The sequence below is a fragment of the Orcinus orca genome, chromosome 7 (assembly GCF_937001465.1).
Source record: "Orcinus orca chromosome 7, mOrcOrc1.1, whole genome shotgun sequence".
Lineage (NCBI taxonomy): Eukaryota > Metazoa > Chordata > Mammalia > Artiodactyla > Delphinidae > Orcinus > Orcinus orca.
In genome coordinates, this window is record NC_064565.1 from 7,344,889 (window position 1) to 7,356,445 (window position 11,557).

The 11,557-nt window shown below is 48.9% G+C and overlaps 2 protein-coding genes across 3 annotated transcripts; one reads left to right on the plus strand and one right to left on the minus strand.

Moving 5' to 3' along the window:
• On the minus strand, positions 1 to 6,504 carry IMP4 (IMP U3 small nucleolar ribonucleoprotein 4). The gene is made up of 11 exons (XM_012535599.3): positions 6,365 to 6,504; positions 5,865 to 5,981; positions 5,611 to 5,719; positions 3,910 to 3,993; positions 3,086 to 3,195; positions 2,875 to 3,007; positions 2,635 to 2,789; positions 2,458 to 2,552; positions 2,265 to 2,338; positions 2,023 to 2,184; positions 1 to 228 (listed from the first exon to the last, which is right to left on the minus strand). The coding sequence occupies exons 2-10, from the start codon at positions 5,865 to 5,867 to the stop codon at positions 2,072 to 2,074; spliced, it is 876 nt and encodes a 291-aa protein (XP_012391053.1). The 5' UTR covers positions 5,868 to 5,981; positions 6,365 to 6,504; the 3' UTR covers positions 1 to 228; positions 2,023 to 2,071.
• An 18-nt stretch (positions 6,505 to 6,522) lies between these two features.
• CCDC115 (coiled-coil domain containing 115) lies at positions 6,523 to 10,859 on the plus strand. 2 transcript variants are annotated; one of them, XM_012535605.3, is made up of 5 exons: positions 6,523 to 6,780; positions 6,852 to 6,955; positions 7,043 to 7,125; positions 7,763 to 7,909; positions 9,451 to 10,859. In XM_012535605.3, the coding sequence occupies exons 1-5, from the start codon at positions 6,670 to 6,672 to the stop codon at positions 9,561 to 9,563; spliced, it is 558 nt and encodes a 185-aa protein (XP_012391059.1). In that variant the 5' UTR covers positions 6,523 to 6,669; the 3' UTR covers positions 9,564 to 10,859. The 2 variants fall into 2 exon arrangements, with proteins under 2 accessions (XP_012391059.1, XP_004276941.1); XM_004276893.4 differs by having other exon boundaries at positions 7,778 to 7,909.
• The last annotated feature ends 698 nt before the right edge of the window (positions 10,860 to 11,557 follow it).

The following is an 11,557-nucleotide window of genomic DNA, read 5'->3' on the forward strand; positions in this document are numbered from 1 at the left end:
TTGTTGGGACAAGAAATAAGACTTTATTTGGAAAGCCAGCAAACCGAGAAGATGGTGGGCTCATGCCCCAAAGAAACATCTTGCCCGAGTTAGAATTCAGGCTCCTTTTATACTAAAAGAGGAGGAAGTAAAATCAAACACTTCCTGGTTCCCATCAGCCTCTGGAGAGGATGTGTTAATTTCTTCTTCCCTGCAGTCATTTACAGGTGGACCTGGTCAGGATGTTTCCTGTAGGTTAAACAAAGGTATTTTAGCTCATTACCTGGGAAGCAGGGTTCCCAGAGATAAGCCATTATGTATAACTCAAGCTTATAGGCAACATCCCTTTAGTGATTAGCTTGTAATAGAATACAGAAGGTTCTTTCCTATTACAGTTTCTATGGAATGTCCAGAATAGGCAAGTCTATAGAAACCAAAAGTAGATTAGTGGCTACAAGGGGCTGGGGGCTGGGAGTTGGGAGATGGTTGGAGAGGAATGGGAAGTGACAGCTAAAGAGTACGGAGTTTCTTTTAGGAGGGACAAAAATGCTCTAAAATTAGACTGTGGTGATGGTTGTACAACCCTGTGAATATGATAAAAAAATATTTAATTGTACACTTTAAACAGGTGAACTGTGTGGGACATGTGCATTATATCTCAATAAAGCTGTTTTTAAAAAGACAAGAGACTTGTCAATCATTTGCAATGAATGGACCCAAGTTGGATCCTAGTTCAAACAAACATAACGTAATCAGGGAAAACTGAACATTAATATGTAGAATTCGGAATAATTGTTGATTTTTTAGGTGCGACAGTGGTATTATTATTCCTGTTGAGTCTTATCTTTCAGAGATATATGGAAATATTTATGGATGAAATGATATGGTGTCTGGGATTTGCTTCAAAATAAACGAATGGAGTGGATAAAGGGAGTGGGTGGGGCTATGAAGGAAACCAGACTGGTCAACATTGAGATGAGCTCATGGACTCACTGTACAGTCCTCTCAGCTCTTATGTTTGGAATTCTCCACAATTAAAAGACTTAAAACAATCAATCAACATAGAGGTGAACAACTGTTTCTATAAAGAGCTAACAGGTCACAGAGAATACACATACACTAATAGTCAATGAGTATTTGAAGATGCATAACCTCTGTCATAATTAAAGAAATGCAAATTCAACTGAGGACCCATTTTGCACCTAGAGCTCGGGCAAGATGCAAAGTCTGACAGTTCACAGTGCCTACAAGGACACAGGAAACACTCAGATCTGATGATAGTGGCTGGGAGAGAGAGCCTCCTGGAGGACAATTCTGCAGCATCTATAATCATTTGCAAGACACAATTCCACTTGCAGTAGTTTACTCATCAGATATACTCGCATAAATATGCACAGAGGTATGTTCAATGTTCTTGAAGCAACGTTTGTGGTAGTAAAAATAGGAAACAACTTGAGTGTGCGACCATCAAAGAGTGGTGAATCCACACATACCAGACATCCTAGATAACCTAGAAATATCCTCGGTAATCCAGGGAGAGCCTAAGGAGATCCTTAAAGGGAAAGATGGTCATTATAAAGCTTTCCACTGCTAGTGAGTCCAAGTGCACTGAGTTCTCTGAGGAACTTTAATTACACTCAAAGGAGGCCACAATGAAGTGAATAAATGGTTTGCCTCTTGTTTATTTTCTGTCTGTCTCTGGCTGAGAGCTGGCCCCAGCGCCAAGCCCTGCTCTAAGTGAGACTTCCGTGCTCACATTATTATCCCCACTCCCAGATGAAGTCACAGGCCCCCGACTCCTGAGTGACAGAGAGCAGCACCAAATCTCCCAGGGTAGCAGCAAACCCTCTGTGGCCCAGGGGCAAGAAAGCACATCAGGCCTGCCTTGTCCTAGACACGATGTCACCACCAGGCCTGAGAATGTCCCAGAGCTATCAGGTCCCCAGCTGAGGGGACCCCGCATCCTTCACGCTCAGCCTGACAGCCCTGTCCTGGCCACTCAGAGGCTAGCAGGGTGCTGTGGCAAGCAGACTTTATTCTGACCTCTCCCCAGCTCCCGGGTCCAGGTCCACATCCTGACTGGTGAGTGGGCTCACTCAGCACTCAGGAAGACCCTCTTGCGCGCGGTGTTGGTGTAGGGGTGCCAGCGCCACTCCACATCTGCTGTGGCCTCCTGCTCCAGCGTGCCCAGACGGATCATGTACACTGGCGAAGGGGGATGAGATATGGTCACTTACACAGCCAGCATGCCCCTCACCAGATGTGGGATAAAGCCGCAAACTCACACTTCAGCTCAAAGCGAGGCCCAACCTCGGTCAGCTCCACATTGCGGTGGTCTGTCTTCTTGTACACATGGTGCCTGGGGCAAGGGGGGCAGGGCAGGAGTGAGGGGAGGCAGGGAGCAGCTTCGGGGTCAACAACAAACAGCACAGGGACACAAAGGTCAAGACCCCATTCGGGCCCAGCCCACTGACCCACCGGAAGGAGATGTAGTCGTCCTGGTTGGCGAAGGTGATGACCCGGCGGCTGTCATCTTTGGGCACAGGGAACAGGTAGCGGAGTATGTCAGAGACCTGGAGCAGAAGGAAGAAAAGTGGCAAATGCCCAGCCTGGCACTCCAGGCCCCCAGTCCTCACCCCACGGCCTCAGACTCACCCGCTTACCCAGGCGGGAGGAGAAGCCATGCATAATCAGGTGAGGCTTGGCCTCCGACGCGGTGCCCAGGTCGGGGATGTCATGCCGCATGACCACGTTGCACAGCGTGAAGTACGCGGTTGGGCCAAAGGGCAGGTGGCTGACAATGAGCCCCACTGGCAGGGCCAGGTAAGCCGTCAGAGACCCTCTGCTCCCAGCCAGCCATCATGGCAGCACCCTGCTCCCTCCCTTCAGTCTTACCAGGTGTGCCTCGATGCTCATGGACAACCAGCAGGTCAGTGACCCCGTTGGCTTTGCAGGCTCGCACCAGCGCCCCTACCTCATGCCGGCCACGGTTCATGCGCTGGGCGCCTGGGAACACCAACTTTAGCTCCTGCATATGAACTCCCTTTGGTTAGGACTGGGGCTCCTGGGGCCTGGGCATCTCCCACTAACTCCCACCTACTGGTACCTTTGCAAACATCTTGAGGCGGGAACTGGGATCTCGGGAAGTAGTGATCATGATCTTGGGATCCTCAACCCCTGCCCATCGATACTCATCATCCATGTGGCTGGTCACACCTGTTAGGAGTGTGAGGCGCAAGAACATGACGTTGTCTAGAGAAGTGAAATGCTAACTTGGGGTGGCCAAATCCACCTAGAACAGCACTGACGATACCTTCAAGGATGGAAAGGCTCTCTACCTGCTCTGGGCCAACAGGGTGGCCCCCAGCCACACTGGCTACAAACACAAGTGTGACCAAGGAACTGAATCTTTATATTTGATTTAATTTTAGTTCATTGAAGCTGTAGTAATCACATGGAGCTAGTAGCTACCACGTTAGCACAAGTCCAGATTCTGTTAAGGCCAAAGGTATCAGGCTCCATTCTCTCATAACAAATATTTATAATGTTTGTGATTCCTTTCATATTTGTTGAATGATGCAGTGAATGAGACACCTGAGTGCCAATGAAGTGCTGACAGCTGAGGACACAGCAATGAACAAAATGGACACTGTTCTGCCCCAGCAGAGCCCACCGTCCTAGTAAGGGAGACAATCAACAGACAAAGCAATGCAGAAAGTGGGGTAATACTGTGTCATGTAAATGGAATTGGAAGCACTCAGGGAGAGGTCCCCTGAGGTGTCATCTGTACAGAGCCACGAGGGCACCTGGGGGACAGTTTCAGGAGTGGGAGCTGCACAACCTTTCTTCAAGGTGTCTGAGGAATGACATGGAAGCCAGTGGGCTCAGCGGCAGGGAGTGAGGCTGGCTCACAGGGTCAGGGAAGGTCACCTTCACCGCCGGCATCATCAAACTCCAGGGAACCCTGTAAGGCCAGAGCCTCCCTGCGTAACTCGGTGGGAATCAGGCGGTTCTCTGCAGAGGGAAGACAGAGGGGCTAGTGAGACACATGCATGGAGCCTTCAGTTTATACAACACTGAACAAACTTGATGGAAAAATACCCCTTTTACTCCTTTCTGAGCAGAGAGGTGATACGTAACTGGTGGAGAGGGATGAAACTATTTTTGGCTACATGCCAACCTGCTAACAGTGGTTATAGGAGATTTCATTTACTATGGTTCCTGAGTCTCAAGACTTGAAGGGTTTCTAAAATACTTAATCACAAGTATGCACTCCCTTCGTAGTTAGAAAAAAACTAACAATTAATTTTTAAAGAATAAATGGAAACTGCTCTTTCTATACAAAGGTGGACCAGAAACCCTGAAACCCTCTTACAATAAAATCATTAATCGTGATGCTCTGGGTCAGAGGTTTCCTCTGTGAACTAATGCTAGACTTGGCAGAGGAGCTAGGCTGTGGGCATGCCCACTTTGGAGCATGCCCTTGAACCCAGCAGGTCCCTCCAACATGCCCTGGACTAACTCTTGCACATGGAAGAGAATGTTCACAGCAGCAGGCCTGCCCCAAACTAAAAATAAGCTCAACACCACCCACAGGGAAACGGATGAAGACCCCATGGAATATTAACCTGCAGGAGCCCCACCTACATTCAATGGATCTTAGAAACAACACTGAACCAAAACAGAAAGCTGCAAAAGAATACACGCAACCTAATACTACCTTTACAACTAAAAATCGACCCATATGATTTAAGAATACAAACAAGCATGATAATCCTCAAAAAGAACAGCAAGGAAATGGTTCATTTTTAATCAATATTCAATACTGCGTTTATCTAAATTGGGGGAAATATTTCTGAATTTAAATATATTGATCATTTTTCATTTCTTAACACGGGCAGATAGGTCACAGGTGTTTAACTTTATGCTTGACATAAGTACTACATACACATACCTCATATACTTTATATGTCTAAAACCTAAGAAAATCAAAGTGAATCTAAAATAGAGATATGGAGTTGATGTACTATCAGATAGGAAACAGAGCTCCACCAACATGAGAACCAACAAAATACAGATAAATACGGCATTTCCAATCAGGCATGTGTGACAGGCTCTTCATTAGTACGGCAAATGGAAAGCGGGGAAAATATTGCAAAGTTAAATTCCTAATTTACAACGCAAATAAAATTCAGTTCTACACGAGTGAACAGTTTTAAAATACAAGGGAGTCATAACAGCACTAAAAGACAATAAGATATTCTTCTTGTAGTGAAAAAAAGTAGCAAGAATAAAAACGACAGAGGGGAAATAAATATAGGACCACGTGAAATGTTTAAATTTGGGAAGACCTAGACACTGTAAATAAAATCACTACGCAAGTTGTAAAATCTGGATACTGCAGCATAAATGACAAGTAATTCACACCATCATGCAAACGACATTTGCAACCCATCAGGAAGATCCAACAGGAAAGGAAAATGACCAGTAAATACTTGAAAAGACACTCACCATACTAACACAACTAAATGCTAATTAAAAGCGTTTGACACCACTGGCCTTTTTCCCATTGGGTTTTAACAGGAAAGCCCAAGGGTCTTTACCGTGACTGGGGGGCGGGGACAGACTTACCCTCGAGCGCACGCCGAACCTTGTCCTTCCTCTCCTGGGCTGTTCGCCGAGCCTCCTCACAGGCCTTGCGATACAGGTACTCGCGGCGAAGGCGGGCCTCGCGGCGCAGCTGGGAAACAGCAGATCCGCTCAGGCAAACCTTTTTCGCCGCGCAAGACCGGGCCCGGGAAACACCCGCCCCGAGCCCACAGGCCACATCCCCAGCCTCCGCGAGCCCCCGACCTCCAAAACAGGAGCTTAAACATCCCTCCTACCATCCTGGGCGCAACTTCCACGTGAGTCCAGGAGTTCTCTTCTGGCGCCGCGGGCACCACGCAGTCGTCCCTTCCGCCCTCAACCGAGAAGGCCGCTAGAGGCCTCACTAGACTCTGCTGCTGCCGAGAATGCCCAAAGTTAAAATGGCTGGGAGTCGCAAGGCGATTGGCCAGCCCGAAGCTGGAGCAACCACTAGGCGGGGGGGGGTGGGGTGGGGTGGTCAAGGTGCTGTCACGTGGCTTAGAACGGCCGTTAATAAAGGCGTCGGTCATGGTTTCACTACCTAACGTGCGGAACGGGATGTTAATTAGAAGACGACGAACAGCTAAAATAATCATAATTGTAGGCTCGAAATAGTGCAGCAACTGTAAAAGCTGCACAGCGATTGACCGGATGATCGCCTAGCGGCCGGTTCTAGAATTGAATTTAAAGCCGCTCCTCCCTTAAAATGGTTGCCGAACAGCTATGCCTCCTTCCATCGCCACTGCGACAGCCGTACTTTAAAAAACGGCCGATTCCAAAAGCGATTCGGAGACACCCACAGCTCTCGCCGACTGTCCGGCTGCCTGATCCCCTTCCGGTGCTCGCGTGACGAGGCGCTAATCACCTCCCCGGGCCGCTGCTCTGAGGGTGCTTATCCTGAAAGGAACTCAGCGAGTCGCCTCCACCCAGTGGGCGTCTCGGCCCAAGGTTGGGAACGCCCCCTCGGGGGACGGACCTCACGCGCCTATTGGCTGTCCTTCTGGCACGGCGGACGCTGATTGGGCAACCTGGGGAGCCGGCTACTGACTGTGTGTGGAGCCCATGGCGGCGCGGGACCCGCGAGCCGAGTTGGACTCCCTTCTCCTGCAGCTGCTCGGGGACCTGGAGGAACTGGAGGCGAAGCGGGCGGCGCTGAACGCCCGGGTGGAGGAGGTGGGAGCCTGGGGCGGGCGGGCCGGCACGTGAAGGTTACTGAGTTTCACCGCTCTCCTCTCTCTTCCCAGGGCTGGCTCTCGCTCTCCAAAGCTCGCTACGCCATGGGTGCGAAGTCGGTAGGGCCTCTGCAGTATGCCTCCCGCATGGAGCCCCAGGTCCGCGTCTGCACCAGGTGAGGTCCCTTTCACGCTGCAGCGGGTGGGCAGGCAGGGGCCAGGTCGGGGCCGCCAAAGGTCTAGCCTCCCTTCTCGTTCTTTAGCGAGGCCCAGGACGGACCCCAGAAGTTCTGGATGGTGAGAGGCGGCACCCAGACTCCAGAGGAGGTGGGACCCCGCGAGGCAGGTGAGTCCCCCCGCCCCTTCTTCCCGTAGGGCCCCTTCCGATGTCAAAGACAAAAGGCATGGGACAACAGGGGAGATGATTTTATTTAGGCTGTTAACGATAGAGAGAGCACCCCAGACCTGAAGATCAGAATGTAGAATGTCTCAGCAGAGTGGTTTTTTGCCTTAGACTTTTACAGGGAGAGAGAGAAAGTTATAGGTGAGGTCCTTTACAGTTGGGATTGTTTTGCAATCAGAGGAAGTCTCAGCTGCGCAGAAGATATTTTTGTCTAGCTAGTTTCAGCGGGACAAGCTTCTAATCTCAGTTAATCATTCGTGAGACAAAGAACAGGGAGTTGAAGGGTCTGTCTGGCCTTTCAGCATGTTCAGGCGAAATGGGAAAAGTCAGTGTGTGGCTTTTTCACGGGTAAACAAGGGGTGTCATTTGCTGGTTTTATGATAGTCAAGGGAAAGAGTGGACAGATTCACATGAACCACAAGGGGAAGGGTGGTTCTTTGTAGTAAGCTGTTTTCCAGAACATAAAAGGTTGAGAGGATTTTCCAACTATCGGTATTTTCTAGGATCATGAGCTCAAATGAAGTTTAACATTGTGTCACTGAGAAAACAAAGGCCAGGTAACAATCCCCCCAACCTCCAGCCTTTCTTTTTACAGTTCTTCGCAGGCGCAAGGGTCTCACGAGGACCCCGGAGCCAGACCCCTCCCCAGCTCCCCAGGACCCTCTGAACTGGTTTGGAATCCTGGTTCCTCACAGTCTACGGCAAGCTCAAGCCAGCTTCCGGGAGGGTGAGTGGACCCCCTATCTACAGGGAGCACTTGAGCACTAATGCCAAGGCTGGGATTAGTCTGCAAAGGGCTTTGCAGGTTTTCTCCATTGCAGACTTTTGTTGCACACCTTCTGTTTTTTCAAAAAGCGTTTATTCGCTGTTGGCAGAGTTCCAGGTTCATATTAGGTGCTGGCAGTAAACAAAAGGGACAGACAGCTTCATTGGATGTTTATTTTATTGAGGGCAGAAAAACAACATGCAAACAAATAAGTAGGCCCTAAATATAATACCAGGTAATGAGACTTGCTATGAAAAAATAAGGTAGAGTATGGAGTGGGCTGGGGAAGCTGTTTTTTGAATGGTAGCCTGGAAAGGCCTCTGAAGAGATGAAGGAGAGAGCTTTGGTGATCTGGGGGGACAGTGTTCTAGGTGCAGGGACCAGCCAGGGCAGAGCTCTGAGGCAAGGTTGGATCTGGAATAGCAGAGAGGAGGCCAGTGGTCTAGTGGAGGGGGGCGGGGGGAGGGCAGTGGAGGATCGGGTAAGTGGTGGAAAGCTGCATGTTTTTTCAAGTAAAAGCCACAGGATTTGCTGACAGATCAACTGGGCAGTAAGGGAAGGAGTGGAGTGAAGGATGAGCCCACAGTTTCTAGCCAGAATGCTTAAAAGGGTGGATACCCTCACCTGAGTGGGAGGGCTGTGGAGCAGCAACAGCCGAGGGGAAGTCAGGAGTGGTGTGGGGGTGTTCCTGGTACTGTGTGGTGGAGATTCTGATCAGATGGTTGGCCACATGCATCTGGAGTTTGGAAGAGGACTGGGCTGGAGAGAGAGATTTGGGAACCCACTGCATAACACTGGTTTTAAATTCCCAAGTTGCTAACAGACACAGCATTAAGGTTGAAATGAGATAAGATCAGCAGAGGTCCTGGGAATGTGGACAGGAAGTAAGAGAAAAAAGAAGGGAAGAAACCAGTCGAGGAGACTTAGAAGCAACAGTGAGGCAGGAGCAACACCAAGAGGGTAAGATGTGCCCTGGAGGGAGGTGATCAGGTGTGTGGCCAGCTCTGCTGCCAGGCAGTTAGGCTGAAGACAGGACTGGCCAGTGGACTGGGTGGTGTGGATGGCCCAGAGGACTTGACAGCAGCTGCTCCAGGAGAAGCATCAGGTGAAAGCAACGTAGAGGTGGATCCAGAGTGTGGACCAATCTTGGGGGCAGAGAAAACAGGTAGAAGGAGAGAGGACAAGAGCAGTGAGGGGCTGTGATAATGGAGAAAACAAGGAAGGAAATAAGGGCATGAGACTATATTATGATCTGTGAATTTTTAGTTCTTGGTGGGTGATATAAGGGGGTCAAGGAAGTATCCTGAGGAGGTGACATTTTAGCAATGACCTGAAGGACATGAGGGTATGGGTCCAGTGAGGTTCTCGAGGAGCCAATGCAAGGCTATACCTGGAATGTTTTAGGAAGAGTGTGAAGGCCAGAGAGGCCTGGGGATGTCCAGAGCCCCCTGAGTCATTTGTCACCACAGATACCATGGTGACAGTCTCTCCTCTTCTTCTAGGTCTGCAGCTGGCTGCAGACATGGCCAACCTTCAGATCCGCATCGACTGGGGTCGAAGCCAGCTCCAGGGGCTGCAGGAGAAACTCAAGCAGCTGGAGCCCGGGGCTCCCTGACCTGCCACCACAAAAGCAAGGCAGTGAGCACCGCTGTTCTTCGATGTGGCTGCATTATCTCCGGCCTTCTTCCTTCACAGATTGCCCCCCACCCCAGCTATTCCTCCCTCCTTAATACTTCTCTGGTCTGCATGTTTCCAACTTTGTTAGGTGGGGAAGTTTGAAGGGACAAAGTGAGTAATGTTGAAAGCCACTACTCTGAAACCACTTCTAGACTTCTGTTGTCTCAGGATGTATTCATGTGGGGCAGGCACAAACACCTGTTAGGTTAGTTCGTATCACTGAACAACTGTAACAACCTGATGCATAAATCAGCTGTGGTTTTTCATTAAAGGATGAAATATTGAACAGTTAATGGCAGGGAAGGACAAGAAGTAGGTGCTTCGGTTTCACTAGATCCTTAAAAGTGATTTTGGTGGAGGAATAAACCATACACAGCTAACAGATGAGGACAGAATGATTCCTCATCGATAAAACACACACACACCCAAGTAGATGGGCAGCGCTTGGCAGGTTTTAAGCCAGAAAGTAAAAAGGATCGGACCTAGATTTTCAAGGGAAATCTTTCAAGAGACCATTCAGGTTTTTAAAAACTTGCCTTTATCTTTCCAAGAGTGAGTCTTTTAATTTGTTGAAGGGCCAGGAACTCTGTGTCAATTCATATTCCTACTGGCTTGTTGATATTTTTAGCAGTTTCTAGGAGCTGATTGTTATGTTTGGTGGATGTTAGTTTTTTGTTCATAATATGAGATGTAAATTTTTTTTCCCAGTTTGTCTTTTAATTTTGCTTATGGTGGTTTTAAAAAAAAACAAAGCAAACTTTTTATTATAAAATAAAACACATTACATTAAACTGCACAGACCAAATGAATAGCTCAAAGAGCAAGGTGAAAACTATCATGAGCATCTCTCAGCTCTTGTGTTTTTAAGTCAGTTTTCTTAGTACAGTTGAATTTATCACTCAGCTATTTTATGATTTCCTGCTTTGGGATTGTAGTTGATGTGACGGTAAGGGAATTCGCCAGTGTTTTCCTCAAGAACTTTTGTGTTTTCAGGTGAGGTACAGGGTGAGTCCTGCACTCAACTTCCTATTTTCTACCACAGATCCACATACAGGGGACCACCCTTATCGCTGATTTGTGATGCCACCTTTTTCTTTCGATTAATCCCAATGTTGTATACCTGTACCATGTTCTGGCGGTTCCATTCTGTTTCATTGATCTTAATGTCAGACACAGGAACCACACTGTTTTAATTCTTGAGCCTTTAATACATACTTTAACCGCTGTAAGCGCACATTTTCTGGTTGGAGGGAATTTTTTTTTTTTGGCCGGGCAGGGGCTGGGCGGGGCACTACGTTGAGCTTGAGTTGTCTGTGAAACAGCCTAATCGAAGCACTGAAAAGGAAACGATGTGCCCGGAGGAAAAAAGGGCATCCCTCCATCCACACAAAAGGTTGAATTTCAGGCCAAAAGCTGTTACCAACGAAGTGCCAACCTGTGAGATCTTCAAGCTTAAATGAGTTAAAGATAACACCCCGTTTTTGCTTTTTGAGGAAAAGATTTTTCACGGGGAACCCGGTATTGGGGCGGGGGGAGAAGAGGTGTCTTTTGTTTTAGATGTCAGTTGACATCGAAGGACAAGCACTAGCCCTCCGTTATTTACTGTTGAAGTTGGGTTTCGGTGGCGGCGCGGCCAGGGTCCCAGCGAGGTGTGCTAGTACGCACGGTGACTACGACTAGCGCCACCCTCGCTTCGGTTCTTGGGAACACTTCCGGGAGGAGGAGTTCCCGCTCCTGGGAGGGGCCCGGATGTGCCGGCCGGCGCTGCGTAGGCAGGCGGGTCCGTGAAGTTCGGGCTTGCGCAGCCGCAGTCAGCACAGATTTCTACCAGCCGGGGCAAGGCCTGAGGTGCGCAGATGTGGTGTGTTGGTGCTGACGACAAGCTGACGCAAATAATATATGTCGCATCGAGGAAGATAGACTTTCGGAAGT